General features: G+C 41.1%; 3 protein-coding genes across 4 annotated transcripts; all 3 read right to left on the reverse strand.

The window, feature by feature from the left end:
• Window positions 1-404: 404 nt before the first annotated feature.
• Window positions 405-4364, reverse strand: LOC137951997 (probable E3 ubiquitin-protein ligase RHY1A). 2 transcript variants are annotated; one of them, XM_068799036.1, is made up of 4 exons: window positions 3744-4364; window positions 1531-1715; window positions 779-1032; window positions 577-693 (listed from the first exon to the last, which is right to left on the reverse strand). In XM_068799036.1, the coding sequence occupies exons 1-4, from the start codon at window positions 3966-3968 to the stop codon at window positions 668-670; spliced, it is 690 nt and encodes a 229-aa protein (XP_068655137.1). In that variant the 5' UTR covers window positions 3969-4364; the 3' UTR covers window positions 577-667. The 2 variants fall into 2 exon arrangements, with proteins under 2 accessions (XP_068655136.1, XP_068655137.1); XM_068799035.1 differs by having other exon boundaries at window positions 405-1032.
• A 4-nt stretch (window positions 4365-4368) lies between these two features.
• LOC137951996 (protein arginine N-methyltransferase 2) lies at window positions 4369-8407 on the reverse strand. Its single transcript, XM_068799034.1, has 3 exons — window positions 8131-8407; window positions 7540-7941; window positions 4369-5300 (listed from the first exon to the last, which is right to left on the reverse strand). The coding sequence occupies exons 1-3, from the start codon at window positions 8402-8404 to the stop codon at window positions 4987-4989; spliced, it is 990 nt and encodes a 329-aa protein (XP_068655135.1). The 5' UTR covers window positions 8405-8407; the 3' UTR covers window positions 4369-4986.
• A 2902-nt stretch (window positions 8408-11309) lies between these two features.
• Window positions 11310-14313, reverse strand: LOC137951851 (subtilisin-like protease SBT1.7). Its single transcript, XM_068798803.1, has one exon. It carries the CDS (start codon window positions 13834-13836, stop codon window positions 11533-11535), a length of 2304 nt encoding a protein of 767 aa, XP_068654904.1. The 5' UTR covers window positions 13837-14313; the 3' UTR covers window positions 11310-11532.
• Window positions 14314-15384: the final 1071 nt, after the last annotated feature.

The raw sequence follows: 15384 nt of genomic DNA on the forward strand, positions 1-15384 counted from the left end.
GGTCCGAATCTAAATTCCCTGTTTTTTGTCTGAACGAATAAATTGACATGATTCACTTGAAGTGAAATTCATTCTACACTAACCCCTTAATCTAATGAACTAAATAATTCTGGAATAATTCATTTCACTTCATTTTGGACTAACCCCCGTATTAAATGAAATATGAAAATTTTGAATAGCAAATTCATCTTAGAAAAAGGGATACAAAATCAACTTTAGATAGACACTCATATTTTTCTTGTTTGCACTTTGTTTTCAAGTTTACACTTTTAGATATAGATTTGAATTTTTTGAATTGATTCTATCCATTAGTTTGAGTTTTTTTGATTCATTACTAAGAAGCTGGAAATTTAAGGGAAGTGAAAAAGGCAGACATGGAAGCTGCAAAGTAGCCTTCTGCAAAATTTCCAATTTGGCATTACAATCTTTTCCTTACAAAGAAGAATCCAGCAATACAAGAGATGAATCTGATATTAGCACTTTTTCATTTTTTGTTGAAATGGTGGGAGTCAAAATGCACTACCATTACAAGAGACATTCAAACGAAAACCTCTTCTCTGCAAGCACCACCACAACACTACGTCTTACCGTTGCTCTCTCTCTCCACAATTGACTACAACTGCTGTCCGGCAATAGGGGCAATCGCCGCAGGCACGAACCCACCGATCTAAGCACAAGGGATGAAACCAATGTCTACATGGAAGACAAATCAGTCCATCACCTTCCCAAAATCTTTCTAGACAAATACTGCACTCTTCAGCTACCCCATCCACTTTACCTGTGTGGAAAACTTCACGTCGCAGAGTACTGAACGCAGCCCGGCTGAGTCCTGGTGGTTTCTTTTGGCTTATGTACGTCTGGTACGAGGATTGCTCTGCTTGGAAAACAGAGTTTGTGATATAGAGGGCAGGTGCCAAGGCTTCCCTTGGAGTTTCTCTCTCCCACACAACTGTGGTTTCCCCGTCAACAAGCCTGAGGCCATCGTTCATTCCAAACTCATGCCACGGAAAGCCTGAAGCTGTGTTGATTTCCCTGGTTATAAGCAGATAAGCACTTAAACACTATTCCAATTTTCTGTGGAAGATAACTTAGTGAAAAACAGACTACCATCATCCATGATTTCAAGATATGGAAGCTAGATTACACAAAAACAGCAGATAGAATCCAGACCTAACGACTAAAAGGTTCCCAATATAGTCCTCCTTTTTTTCTCTTGTATTTCTTCTAGAAACGAATATGGTCTTTAAACTCCAATCAAGTTACTATTGACCCAGTCTGTCCAAAATCGAAACTTATTTGATTGGTCTTTGGGAATACCATTCGTCCTCACAAGATCTTTTGCCTGGAATGTTCGTTTACTCATGAATTTGCAGATATGCCACTGAAAGCATTCTGACTCTTCAAAAAAACAGACAACAATGTCAACTCTACTTACACTACGGAGACATTAGTATAACTTCAACTGTACCATAGACTGTACTCAAATAAGATAAAGTAAAACACAACTCGGGACAGAGGAACAGCACCAACCTATTGGCTGTAAGACCTCTCAGTCTCTCAAGAAGCCTTGCCCTTGCCTGAAGCACTGCTCCAGGGAGTCGGCTATTCCTAGTAAATCTTGGATTGTTGGCAAGACTACTAGATGTTTCTGAGTTGCCAATGTTGCCAGTGCCAGGTTCACTAGGACCTAGCCCCATTCGTATTGATTCACGTTCCTGAAAATGTCAAATTTAAGACTAAGATCAGTAACCAATCATCCTCAGTCTGTTTCTTTTTCTTACAAAGCAACCTGTACAAGTAAAACAAGCGTAAGTGATTTCAAGATGAAAGCATTATGTGATTCATCGACCAGTCATCAAAGGCAAAGTTATATAGGTCCACAACCAAGAAGTGAAAAAGCTTTCCACCTATGAATTAAACCATCAAACATCTGATACTGTTCAAGCTGTTAAACTCATAGCCTTAACTAAATACCTTTCATATTTGTCATAAATAATGATAAACATATAATTCTAACTCTTTTAAATAACCAAATAGATAATTGCTTTGGTTTTGCCAAACACCATTAAAGTCCTTTGATGCCTATTTCTTTAGCAATTCAAATAACCAACAAAGAATGAAATTCCATTATTTGGAAACATGAAAGATTGAAAATCATAAAACTCTGAAATTCCTTTTTTTTGTTAGAAAATTTCGTTCTAGAAAACTGTATTCCAGCAATTTAATTCCAAAGACAGTGGGATTCAAACAAAAACAATCCCCCTCCTCCTCAAAATTAAAATTAAAAAAAAAAAACTCATTCCAAAGTGTACTTTAAAATGCAACACTCGTTCTAATTTAAGATTGCTCAAATTATTACATAAAAACCACTTTCAGTATGTCTAAAACCAATAGATTTCTACACTTGTCAAGACAATCCAGAATCTGTGGATGCCCATGCCTAGATATGCTTGAAAGTTAGCTCTTTTACAAAAACACTGAAAATACTGGACTCTTGACCCACATCTTCAGAAAACAACAACTGAACAAAACAATCTGGCCCTTCAAAACCAGTTCTCCTCTGCAACAAGTACCTTTATCGACCTTTGGGTTGAGCCTTGACTGTTTATTTAAAATACTAGTTACTTGACAACAATTTTAGGTCAGGAATTCTCCTACAAGCATCATAACCACATTTCTAAAACTTCTACCAGATGAAGAAGGGCATCAACAGAAAACCAAGTCAGTAAAAAGTTTAGAAAATTGAAGACCTTTGGATCTGTAGGCTATCTCCAGAGGATCTTACACAATGACTTACCAACAGAGGTAGGAAAATGATGAAATTCTTATTCTGCGAGCTTAAATGTGCATTTCTATAGTTTTTTCACTGATAGTCATTAGCTTTTCCCTTTTATGTTTGTTTTTAGCTTTTCCTGTGCATCTTTGTGCCTGCTTGATCTGCCCCTGGGCACTCTGTTTCCCTTTTCACTATAATACACACTCACTGCATCAAACAAAAAAAAGAAAGAAAGTAACTATACGAAGGCATTCCATATATGAAATTTTCCGTTTCATATTCCCTAGGAGAGTAATTCTTTGGATGTTAGTATGGTGAAAAAGGGCGTCAATAGGTGTATGTTCATCTAGTAAAATTCAAAGACCATAAGCAAGGGAAAAAAATCGGTTCTGTGAAGTTATAAATTACTCCAAGCCCGTAGAGGTTCATAAGAACACCATTGCCTTCAAATAGGGCTATGTTCATCTAGTCAAATTCAAAGACCACAAGCAATGGAAAATGGAAAAATCGGTTCTTTGAAGTTCTAAATTACCCCAAGCCCATGGAAGTTCATACGAACACCATTGCCTTCATCAATGCAATCCTGTTTGACTAGGACGAATACCTGATCCTCATTCGTAATGACCAAAAGAACAAGAAGAAGAATTGGCCATAGCGAAGCAGTGATCATGAACATGGAGGCACTAGTTAGGCTCTGGTTCGTTGCTCTTTTTTCTTTGAGAGGATATATTTTAAATAACAAAAACTCCACATAATGAGATCTTGATCCAAAAATCTCATCTCAAGAACCAGATGTGGCAGGAGCAAAGGCTCCTGGTTCAACTGAGACAATACCGAGCCGCATGCATTATTACTACCGTCATTTTCCAACATGACTTTCAATTTTCAAAAGTTATGATTATCATTAGAAAAAGGCGCATGGTATTGGGGATCCACTCCCCAGTCTGAAGAGAAAGATCAAACTTACCGTTTGAGAGACCCGGTGGCAGAGATGCCGCGTGTGTAGCCGGGGTCTGCGAAGTGGATCTGAATCATCTTCAGGACGAATACGACGCTGATGATGATAATCACCATGATATCGATGATTGCCATGAAGGTGAAGGTTTCGATCGAGCGTAGAAGCATGCTCCGACTCGATGTTCCTGCCCACACGGGACCTCCTACTGTGAAAAAGTTCGGAAGCACTCGTCATGCAAAAGACGGTGTTATTCCTAGTTGCAATCTCGCTAAATCTATGTACGTGTAGGCAACCTGGGGAAGCTGAACCAGCAGATGAAGAGGAAAGTGGTCGGAACCAATGATGCAGCTGCTAGGCAGTTACTGGTCACGCGGAGGAGTCGGAGATACCGGGAGGAAGATGCTGCCTTTGCAAGAGGCCTTCATTTTGAAGGCGACAGATGTGATTGGGCAATTAAAAAGCGAACCTATCCTTTCACTCCACCCATACTAAGGCTGCAAATTTCTCTCTGCAATGTTCCACCATGTTCAATGCTCCTTGTACTTCTAGTATTATCTCAATACAAATTGAAGTTCTGAGTCCAATCAAAATAAAGCTAACGAGCAAACCCAATGTCGACAGAATTCGAAAGGTGTGTTTTGGACTTGGAGGAGTTTTCGAACTCATTCCCTTCTAGGCTCGATTAAATACTTGTTCCATTTTCAAAAGTTAGCAAAAATTCATTCCAGGTTGATGTCAGCTGTTTGCTGAAACTTAGGAGAGAACTTTTGGATTCATCAAACTTGCACTCAAGTGTCTAAACAGGAAATTTAAACCAGCTTGCTACAGAAACAAAAATTGAAACGATCGCACCTGAAACTTCCAAACCCATAAAGCTACAGTTTAGGTAGACTAGAGAATAGATGGAGATTTGAATGGTTAAACATGAGCCATTCTGTTCAGGTTGTAGCCTCCTAAAGAAATAGTTCCCCTAGTAAAGACAGTTTCTAGTGAAGTTGCTATCCATTAGAAGAAGAATTTTCCAGAAACAAAGATTAGACCAAACAGGCATGAGAGGCACCACAACACAAGCAGCAAATACAACTGCCTACAGGACCGGGGAAGAACAACAGTGACCTTGGAGTCAAATGATTGCATACTGGATCAGAGATTTAATTTTATTTCATGAGGTGAAAAAAGGGTCAACCGCTTGATGCAGTCACAAATTTGAAAGCCTCAACTGATTATCAACACATGTCTGCTATAACAATATTCATTCAGAGTCAGATGTTGCCTGACAAACAGGTAGGTAGTAAGTGTCAAGCTGCCAATATTTGCGTTTAACACCCTCCCATACTTCCTCTCCCAAGCAATCTTTAACAGGCAAAGGTATAAACTGTGTGTCATAACCTAAATTACCTAGCTCTAAAGCAACTAACTGACAATAAACAACATGAAAGAAGGCATTACTGCCACATAAACCATTAAAGAATGAGTAAACACCACCAGGCTTGAGCAGCCTTGGGAGATGCTGGTGAAACTCTCTCATGTCCTCATAATACTCCCCATAAGTGTCAAAGAATATACCTGCAGTGATCCAAATATTTAAAATTAGTCAGAAGATTCAATCACACAACTCAATCAAAAAATGCCAACTTAGATTGCAAGTACAATCTTCAACACAAGAGATGTAGAAGCAACATATACAACATGAAGTGTGCAGGAGCCCATTCAACAAGAGGAAAAAGTCACAAGAGTACTACCAAAAGACAAGAAAAATATAGGCAGTAAAATAGAAGAATTAAGAAAGGTATAAGAACAGAGATTTGTCACAGAAAGGAAGTGAATAACAAAGGTGAGTGAGGTAAATGATGAAAACTTGCATCAAGCCATTTCTTGCATATAGTCTTGCCTTTGTTTTTTCACAGCCTTTATACAGTCATCTTTCGTATTTTTTCACAGCCTTATCTATAAGTACAGATGGGATCAACTACATAATCTTCTTCTTCCATAATGCTCTAACGTTAGCTAGCTCTATTCCCAACTAACTCATGGCATGGCATCACCAATTATGAAGCTGTCATTCCAGTACCTGAGTCCTTTGATGAGGGAGCACTGCAATCGAGACCCATTGCTATCACAAACAAACACCAAGTCCATAGACAGAATCTTCAGACTGAAGTGTTATTGCTGTGAGCTAAGTTGCCATCAAAAGATGCCACTTGGGTATTGGAGGATGACTTCTTGCACCGGTTTTTGGATTTTGAACCTTGAGGACAAGGTTCTATTGCAAGGGTGGTAGAACATTAGATGTATTATTTATCACAGTTTATTTTGAAGTTGAATTAATAGGGAGCATGGGGATAAAATTGTCATTTCAATGAATAATAGAGGGTATAGGGACATACTTGTCAATGTAATGAATTCCAAGCAGTAACAGCCATCCACTAACAGTGGGCCTCACAAATAGATCAAAGTTAAGGGGAGGCAGCTTCTGACCTCACCCCCACTTCCATCAAATTGTTTCACACCGAGAAACCCTAACCTACAATATGTGCCAAGCTTCCCTTGCTCCACGTTTTCTCTCTCTCCAGCCTTGGGTCCCAATCTTGATCACTTCCAGGTTGGCTCCAGATGTTGTCATATACAACTGTGTTCATCTCCTCAGTTTCATATTGGCTAAGTTTGAGATTCTCAAACCTGCATCCAAACTCCCATTCTTTTTTTTTTTTTTTAAATGCCGACTCTAGTTTCAGTCATTAAACTATGTCATCTGAAAACAACATAGACCAAGCAATTGCCACTTGAAATGGGCATTTAACTCATTCACAATGAGGATAAATGAATATGGAATAAGAGTATGCATTCTAGAGTAAAACCACAATCTAGGGACTAGCATCACCACCCATGATCTCATATTAGCCAGAATATCATGGCACTTAAATTGATGATGTCATTAGATCTTCTCAAAACATCTTTCTTTCAGAAATACACCAGAATACCATTTGGTGGATCTTCTCCCAGTAATCACTTATAAATGGTCCACGGTAAAAAATTAAATCCATAGTTGACCTCTTTTCATGAAACCCAACTCATTTGTCATATGCTGGTCACCTGGCTTCATGTTTCTATTACCCACTTCACATAACTTCATAATGTGAATCATTTAGCTTAATGTCCGAATAATAATTAGTTCTTTACATATTCCCTTTATTTTGCAAATGATAAGCTAATTCACCAACTATTGAAGAATTTTCAATTTTAACAAGAAAAAAACAAGAAACATGAATGGTTGTATCAACTCCAAATGAAAATGAATTTTATTCACTACCGCGAACATCTTATTCATGCTAACTTCCAGGAGATTTTAAATATGTTTTCCATCCATATTAAAGGTAATAACAACTCTTTTTTCAAGCATTCTCATCATTATTAATGAGAAGCTGTTAGCTATTTCAAAATAGATAAGAGACCTCAGAGTACATGACTGATTTCAGTGGTAAAACAATAGAGATGTCTTTTTGGCAAATAGCCTACATGTTAGTGCACAATTATAACAACGATTTTGGCATGAGGCTTTCCTACTGCTGAAGTCTTACAAAAAGTCTTTTCCTAGGTCAGCAAAAAATTTATGATAGTAAACTGTCTAACAATTCCAAAGAGAACATGTTAAATTTCTTTTGTAACTTGTCATCTTCAATTTTAAACCTACTCTTACAGAGAAGGTGTAAAAAATTCTAAATAATAAACAACAATGCCAACAGAAAATGCAAATCATGGAGAATAAGAAAAGTTTAATGGACAAGTTCTAAAAAGTTCTACTTACCATCATAAGATTCAAGTTCAGAAAGTACATCTTGCCAGCGGCCAAATATTATTTTTACATTATCCTTCTCTCCCCAACCAGAACGAAGCATTCTATCGTAAACCTGTGGGTGAGCCTCAACAATAGTATGCATGGATGGGGTGTACTGTTGAATAGCAGCGTCCACCAGTCCCATTCCAAAACCAATGTTCAGTATGCGACCACCTCTTTGACAACAAATAGCTCTTGCGTGAGCTTCCATTAAAGGGTTCTCCCAAGCCATCATAACTGCCTTGCTCTCAGAATCCATCACCTTGTCCTCACTGAAAACAACCCTGTCTTCCAAGTAAGTTGCAGTAGGATCAGCATCCGTTTTACATGTAAGTCTTGCAATAGTTCCCAGTACCAACTCAGACTGAATTCCTGCACTCATTCAATTAAACTATTTCATTATCAATATTCATCATGAACAGTACCATAAAGTTTTTAATGATGATAAGCATTCCTCCAGAGGAAAGTAAAAGTCCTAGGCTCACATACACCCTTGCCAAGTTTATTCACTTGCTGGTAATTTTTAATCAATACCAACAACTGAAAACTAAAGACCGTAACCTGCGTTTAGGAGAAATTCGAAGGCATCCTGATGTCCATTTTCCATGGCTAAATCTCCAGCGGAGAGGTCAGACGGCGAGACAGCATTCCAGGGCGCACCGGCTTCGATAAGTGCTTTCACTACTCCAGCGTGGCCATTTGCTGCAGCATGCATCAATGGAGTTAATCCATCCCCGTCGAAGTAAGTCACGTCAGCACCGGACGCTATGAGGTCCTTCACCTTCTGGCAGTCGCCAGACCTTGCCGCCACGCACAGCAGTTGGCCGCTTTCCATCTGTTCTGTTCCTTCTCTTTGGCCCCGCGAAACCCAAGCTCTCCCCTTTTAGCGAGTACAAGCGTCGGGTTCGCCTAACGACTCAGGCAATCCGAACCGGTTCGGGTTAAGGCAAAACCGAACCCCAAAAACTGCCCATTAAGGATTAAGTCATTCCGTTATCTATCCTATTTGTTTGCCCCATTACCCTTGAATAATTTGTTACTGTAATCCTGAAATGAAATTTTATTATTATTAATTGTCAAACAATATCTATTACTTAGAACTACAAAGGTTCAATTACAGCACATGTCCAAACACCTTTGGATTTATGGTCAACAACAAGGTACAAATGCTTAGACCTAAGGGAAGTTAGTCCACAATGAACTTTAAATGAACTGAAGAATTCAATTTTAACTCATCTTTAGGTGTTAGTGTAGACGAGTTCAAGTGCACTGGAAAACAGATTCCAGTATTAGTGCCCCAAATGAAAAGTATGATATAAACAAGAGAAAAAAAAGATGGGGCGAAAAAAATCATCACGAGACGAAGGCCAAGGGAGAGGGAGAGCGGAAGGGAATTGAGGGGATTTTTTTTCATTCGGGGGGGAGGGAGAAATGCGGGACGCACGATTCATGTTAATGAAGCGCAAAATAGGTATAAATCTGTTTTCCCCGATTTTTGCCTGATTGAATTACCTGACGTGATTCAAACCCCCTTAAAGGGGATTTAGATTACAATGCCATTCCAGACGTCGCTACAATGGATTCTACCAAATTGGTAGTAAAGAATGTTTTAGGCCTTTAGTATCTGAAGGTTATATGGGGACCTCCAATGCCAAAGGTATGGATGGCATTGCCCATCTATAGTGGTAATTAGAGGAGGACTATGTGAACTTTGTCATGGACTTCACTTGGGACTCCACATGAGATGTATTGGGAGTCTATCTTGTATGCTTTTTCTTGCCAAAACTCAACCTAAGCACCACTTTTTCTATTTCTTTCTTCTTCTCATGAAATGATTTTGATCCCTAATGTTCAAATATCTGTCATACTATTTCATCCAACAAGCTTGTGTCAGGGAAGAAAACTCTTCAAGAAAGAAGCTCAAACGGAAGTCTCGCGGAAATATCTCTCAATCACATTTGTAATAAGAGATAACAATGTCAAGTTCATTATTTTAAGGGCTTTTAACCAAAATACCTAATTTTAAAAATATATTTCAAGAAATGACGACTCTATGAACTTATTTTGAAAAATACCCAATTTTGACAGGTCCGTTATACATGTGTACAGTCAAAGGTGACGTAAGCTTTGACTGATTACGTGTCACCATGTCATCAATACAATATGAGTAGATAGACACATCGACTGCACGTCACTATTCCGACACGTCATCTGCCAGGTAAGATGCCACATCATTATCTATTAACCCTCTCTTTGCCCTGTCATCTCGCGCCATGTAAGCCCTCACTTTTTATTTTTTTCATTCTCTCTCTCTCTCTACTCGATCTTTCTCCTCTCCTCTCTCGCCCTCTCCTCTTGCCCTCTCGTAGTGCCTACTAAATCGCTCCTATGCTGCCTCGCTCCCATGCTGCCACCGCTCCCCATTGCTCCCTTGCTACTGCCGCTTGGCCTTGGCCTCCTCTCCTTACCTCTCGCCCTCTTGCAGTGCCTACTACCACTGCTCCCCTGCTGCCGCCACTCGGCTTTGGCCTCCTCTCCTCTCCTCTACTCTCACCCTCTCGCAGTGCTTACTGTCGGCGCTCCCCTACTGCTGTCACTCCCTACTACCGTCGCTCCCCACTGCTCCCTTGCTTGGCCTCGACCTCGCCCTCGACGCCCCCCTCTCAATTAAAAAATTAGAAAATATTTTAAATCGATAATAAAAATGTATTAAATAAGTAAGATTAAGATTTTTTAATTAATTAGTATTTTTATTTTTAATTATTTTAAATATAAGGTAATAAAAAGTGTATCGATAAATTTGAAAAAAATATATTGATAAATTTGATTTTTAAACTCAAAACTAAAATTTTCAAAATTTTTAATTAAAATATTTTTTAAATCGATAATAAAAAGGTGTTAAATAGGTAAGAGTAAGATTTTTTTATAACTTATTATTTTAAATATAAGGTAATAAAAAGTGTATCGATACATTTATTTTTTAAACTCAAATAAAATTTTTATATTTTTTTAGCTAATAAATATTTTAAATCGATAATAAAAGGTGTTTTAAGATTTTTAATTAACTAATATATTTTTTAATAATTTATTATTTTTTAAATAAGGTGATAAAAGTATACAAATAAATTGTACTTTTAAACTCTAAAATTAATTTTTTTATAATTGTTTTAATTTATAAATAATTTAAATCGATAATAAATGGGTAAAACCTAAGAGTAAGATTTTTTCAATTTATAAATATTTTAAATCTATAATAAATGGGTAATAGTAAGATTTTTTCTATTCATAAATATTTTAAATCGATAAGTAATTTTTTAAATTAAGTAGTATACTTATTTTATTTTTAATTATTAAATATTTTTATCAATAATAAATGGTGTTAATAAGTAAGAGTTAATTTTTTACATTATTTTTTTAATAATTTATTATTTTAGATATAAAGTAATAAAAAGTGTATTCATAAATTTGATTTAAAAATAAAATAAAAACTTCTGACATATAATCAGTCAATTCATACTGGTTCAAAGTTGGTTATTTTTTAAAATAAACTCATAGCTTTGTCATTTCTCGGAATATGTTTTTGAAATTGAGTATTTTGGTAAAAAGCCCTTATTCTAATCTCTCTTATTAAATAAATGCTAGGCAGTAGGCAGTCTCTTTCTTGACATCGACAATATCTTACTTGCATGCTCAAAGAGGCTTCCTTCGGCCTCGGCATGCCCTGTAAAATGGAACTTCCATTTGAAACAAGAAGCAACCATTGTTTCGAATTATCCAATATTAAAGACACATACATCACCGTTTTGTGATTTTCCTTCTTTTCAGGCTTTCTCTCTTAGAGAGAAAGAGAAAGAGAACATCACAATAACAGTTACATCATCCACATATAACCACGGTTCCACCCATCTTCCTGCTCGGACTTGTCACTGATTATGTCTTGCCCCAACGTTGCTTCCTTCCGGTTCAGGTCCAAGTAACGGCGAACGGACTGCCCACCACGTGTTTCCCGTCCGACCACTCCAGCCGCCCGAAGCTCGCCGTCCCCGACGGCATCGAACTCCCCGTGAAACTCACCGTGAACGTCTTCTTCTCGTTTATTTGGCCGAAACTCAACTCCCCTGGCTCCACCACTATCTTCAAGGAATCCGAAGCCGAAGATACCGAAGCTTTGTAAGTGCCTGGTGGGCCCACATTTGTCACGGTCCTAGTGTGCTTCGCTGTCGTGGACCCACTGGACCTGCCGGTGCTGTCTGTCGAGAATGTGACCGCAAAGGACGGATAATTGAGATCAGAGATGGAGTACTTCCGACTGCTCTCACAAGTGAAGTTCGTCCTCGCCACCAGGCTAATTTGCGCCGGGGTGTATTTTAAGGCGCATAGAAACGCGAGATAATCGTCCTCCATGATGTCGTAAACGAGGCCAGGATCGAGGGCCTTTTCCGGGTCCACGTGTCCCGCTCCGTGATCGAACGGTGTGGATGACTTTCCGGTAGCGACGTCTTGTATCTGTCCCCCGTTTTTGTATGTCACGTACGCGGTGGTCATCAGGGCTGATCTGATGGCTGCAGGGCTCCACTCAGGGTGGGCCCCCATAAGTAGGGCAGCGAGTCCGCTCACGTGGGGACAAGACATGGACGTGCCAGATATAATGTTGAAATCCACCCTACGATCGTCGGTCGACAGTCCAGTGGGTCCAACCGCTTTTGTCCAACCCGCTAAAATATTCACACCTGGCGCGATCATGTCCGGTTTGAGGATCTCCGGGGTGATCGGGTTCGGACCTCGCGATGAAAAGGCGGCGACGACTGGTGACGGCTGGATGCCGACTTTGGTCCCACCAAAGACGATCGTGGCCGTCGTCTTCGTATCGGAGAAGAGGTAAGATTTGATCGCTTCTCCAGTTTTTTGCCCGACACCCGTCGCGGGTAAGAGGTGCGCGTCTGCGACTAACTCCTCCCCATTGGCGTCGGTGTTGGCTAAGACCATACCGGCTCCACCAGCTTCCTTGACCACCGCGCCCTTCTGTACTCGCGCGTTGATCCCTCGATCACAGAGAACTAATTTTCCGGCGACCTTTGACGGGATCAGAGTTCCCGTCATGCAGAGATTCCCGTTCGTAGAGTTGGTGGCGTTGCCGGCGAAAATGAAGGGGAGTTGGCCGTCGGGGAGTCCTTTCCCGGAGTAGAGGGACACGCCGGAGTAGTTCTTCCCGTTACCGAGGCTGACGTAGGCCGGGAAGTCACGGTCTAATGTCCCCGCGCCGACTGTAGTCAGCCATGGTGCCACGTTAGAGAGGCTGAAGGAGCCAGGGCCGGCGTTTCCGGCGGAGCAGGAGACCAATATACCGTGGCGCATTGCCGAAAAGGCACCGATGGCGACGCTGTCGCGATAGAAATCGGGGGTGCCGCCGCCTAGCGAAAGGGAGAGCACGTTGACGCCGTCTTGGACGGCCGCCTCCATGGCGGCCAGGATATCGGTGCTGAAGCAGCCACCGAGCCAGCAGACCTTGTACGCAGCGACGCGAGCCCGGGTGGCCATTCCGCGTGCCGTTCCCGATGCATAGCCGAAGAGGCTGGCGTCTGGAACGAACGCGCCGGCCGCGGTTGTAGAGGTGTGAGTTCCATGGCCGTCGTCGTCTCGAGGGGATTTAGACTCTTTGGAGTCGTCGACGGGGCCCAGGCTAGCTTCGTAACCCTTGGAGAAGTACCTAGCGCCAATCAACTTCCGGTTGCAGAGATCAGCCTTGAAATTCTTACCTTCTTGGCACTCCCCTTTCCACCCACTGGGGATGGGACCCATCCCAGCATCGTTAAAGCTCTTGCTCTCCGGCCACACGCCGGTGTCCAACACGCCAACGATGACATCGGCGGCGGAATTAGACTCCGGGATCAGCCCTTCGGCCGTCTCAAGCCCCAGAAACTCAGGCGACCTGGTCGTGTGGAGTTCGTACTTCATCTCTGGGAAAACGGAGAGAATCCCTTCCCTCTGTTCCAACAATTCAGCTTCCTCTTCGGTGAGCCTTGCGGCGAAACCATGAACAACCGTTTCGTACGAGTATATAATCTCCGCCGAGTCAGAAACGGATTTGAGCGACGAGTCGTACCAGAGCCGGTGGTCGGAAAAACTAGCCGGGATTTGAGATTTGGCCGTGTGAACGATATAAGTCTGTTTCTTCTGCTGCTGCTGGGGCAGTTCCCTTGCGAGGCCTGGCGCAGAAAGAAGCAGAAGAAAAGCGAATAGAAAAACAAGACATGTGCTCAGAGACATCCCTTCTTCTTGATCTCGTCCGAACTATTCTGACATAGAATTCCTCCCCTGCATCCGAGGGATTGAGAGGAGCACCAGATTGAGAAAGAGGAAGAAAGAAATTGTGAGAAGTTGCAATCAATAAATTAAAAGAAAAAAAAATGAGGGAAGGGGATTGTGATTTGTGGGTCACTCTCCGCGGTGGAATGATTGCTTTCACACAAATAGAAGACAGCTGAGAGAGAGAGAGAGAGAGAGAGAGAGACGATTGGAGCTACTGTTCACACTTCCACATCACATGTGCTGCTTCCCTTTTATCTCCATGGGATTCTCTGCGGCCTTCGCTTTTTCCAGCTTTCGAAAGTTTTCGCTTTAATGGAAGCTGAGGGGGGTGTCACTGCTCGCTCCTCTCTAATTCCCCATCTTTAATCAATTGTTTTCCCAGCTATGAACAGAGCCACTGAAAAGCGTGAAGTGAAGGAGTGAGTTAACGCCAGTTTTCAAACCTAACATCGACTGTCACGGGGAAGATGGGACGAGATTTTTATGTTTTATGTATTGCTATTTGTGTTTCTTTATCTTTTGTTTGCTTGCAATCGTGAATACTGCAAGAGTACGGGGAGGTGAAGCGGGGTGAGATTCCAGAGATATTTCTCGGTGCATGTCCAGAATGCTGTCTCGTAGGTGGGGGCAACTGAGAGGCGGATATGATAGAATAATCAGTGACATTATAAACTGGTCAAGATTCTCGTAGAAACTCTCTCTGTTAAGAGTAATGGGAGTGACAGTAGGAGGGAAGGTGACTGACGCGGTTTCAGGTTCAAGAAAAAGGAAAAAAAGCCCGGTATTTCTTGGGGTTCACACCTGTATTTGATCCTCTCCTTCAACGTCCGGCCAAAGAATTTTCTTCTTGTTATACAGACGGAGATTACAGTCAGTAAGACTTTAGTTAGAGCCCTACAGATAATTTGATTCAGAATAAGGTCTATGGAGGGGTTCTAACATTGCCATCTTTTTAAGTAGAGTGGGTTGCAAGGCCACTACTCATATTATAATAATTTCTTGCTCGATAATTGATGATAATAATAATAATACTAGTATGGAAAGCTCGGGTAAAGCCACCAGAAACGAGTATGGTTGGCCGTAAATGTCACATCCAACAATTTCCGACAAGTGGAAAACGTCCGTCCAAAGAATGAGTTGGGCCGTGGGGCTGACTGGTGTCCCCTTCCAAACTCCCATCTTAATTCTTGGTGGAACGTCCCCTTCTGCTGTGGGAAAGAGGTGTGCCGTAACAGGCCAAAATTTTTTTCTTCTTCCTCATTTTAGGAAGGACTTGAAACATATTGCTATCAGTTGCAGCATCTCCTTTGATCAATCCAATCGTCCTCCAGTAGAAGTCAATCGTATTGGGTATCCTTCACCGCGTCTTGGATTCGAAGATTGAATCGGTTTCGAAAGGGTTTTTCACCTTTTGGACTGATTGAGGTCTGGTGGAAGCGACAACTCAATCATGATTTGGAGTAGCGGATGAATTCATTGCGGAGTTGACTCATCCACCACTGTGGG

Source organism: Aristolochia californica, unplaced genomic scaffold, assembly GCF_029961685.1.
Source record: "Aristolochia californica isolate CCGP_79_NKW_82.1479 unplaced genomic scaffold, dmAriCali1.0.hap1 SCAF_15, whole genome shotgun sequence".
NCBI classification, from domain to species: Eukaryota; Viridiplantae; Streptophyta; class Magnoliopsida; order Piperales; family Aristolochiaceae; genus Aristolochia; species Aristolochia californica.

Bases quoted from the DNA above. Each gene is read 5' to 3' on its own strand.
- LOC137951997 (XM_068799035.1), bottom strand. From the start codon at position 3,968: ATGACGAGTGCTTCCGAACTTTTTCACAGTAGGAGGTCCCGTGTGGGC. The intron at 1,716-3,743 runs GTAAGTTTGATC...TGACATTTTCAG, and splicing joins GCCACCGGGTCTCTCAAACG to GAACGTGAATCAATACGAAT. The intron at 1,033-1,530 runs GTTGGTGCTGTT...GCTTATAACCAG, and splicing joins AGAGGTCTTACAGCCAATAG to GGAAATCAACACAGCTTCAG.
- LOC137951996 (XM_068799034.1), bottom strand. From the start codon at position 8,404: ATGGAAAGCGGCCAACTGCTGTGCGTGGCGGCAAGGTCTGGCGACTGC. The intron at 7,942-8,130 runs GTTACGGTCTTT...GAATGAGTGCAG, and splicing joins CGAATTTCTCCTAAACGCAG to GAATTCAGTCTGAGTTGGTA. The intron at 5,301-7,539 runs GTAAGTAGAACT...GGATCACTGCAG, and splicing joins TGAACTTGAATCTTATGATG to GTATATTCTTTGACACTTAT.
- LOC137951851 (XM_068798803.1), bottom strand. From the start codon at position 13,836: ATGTCTCTGAGCACATGTCTTGTTTTTCTATTCGCTTTTCTTCTGCTT.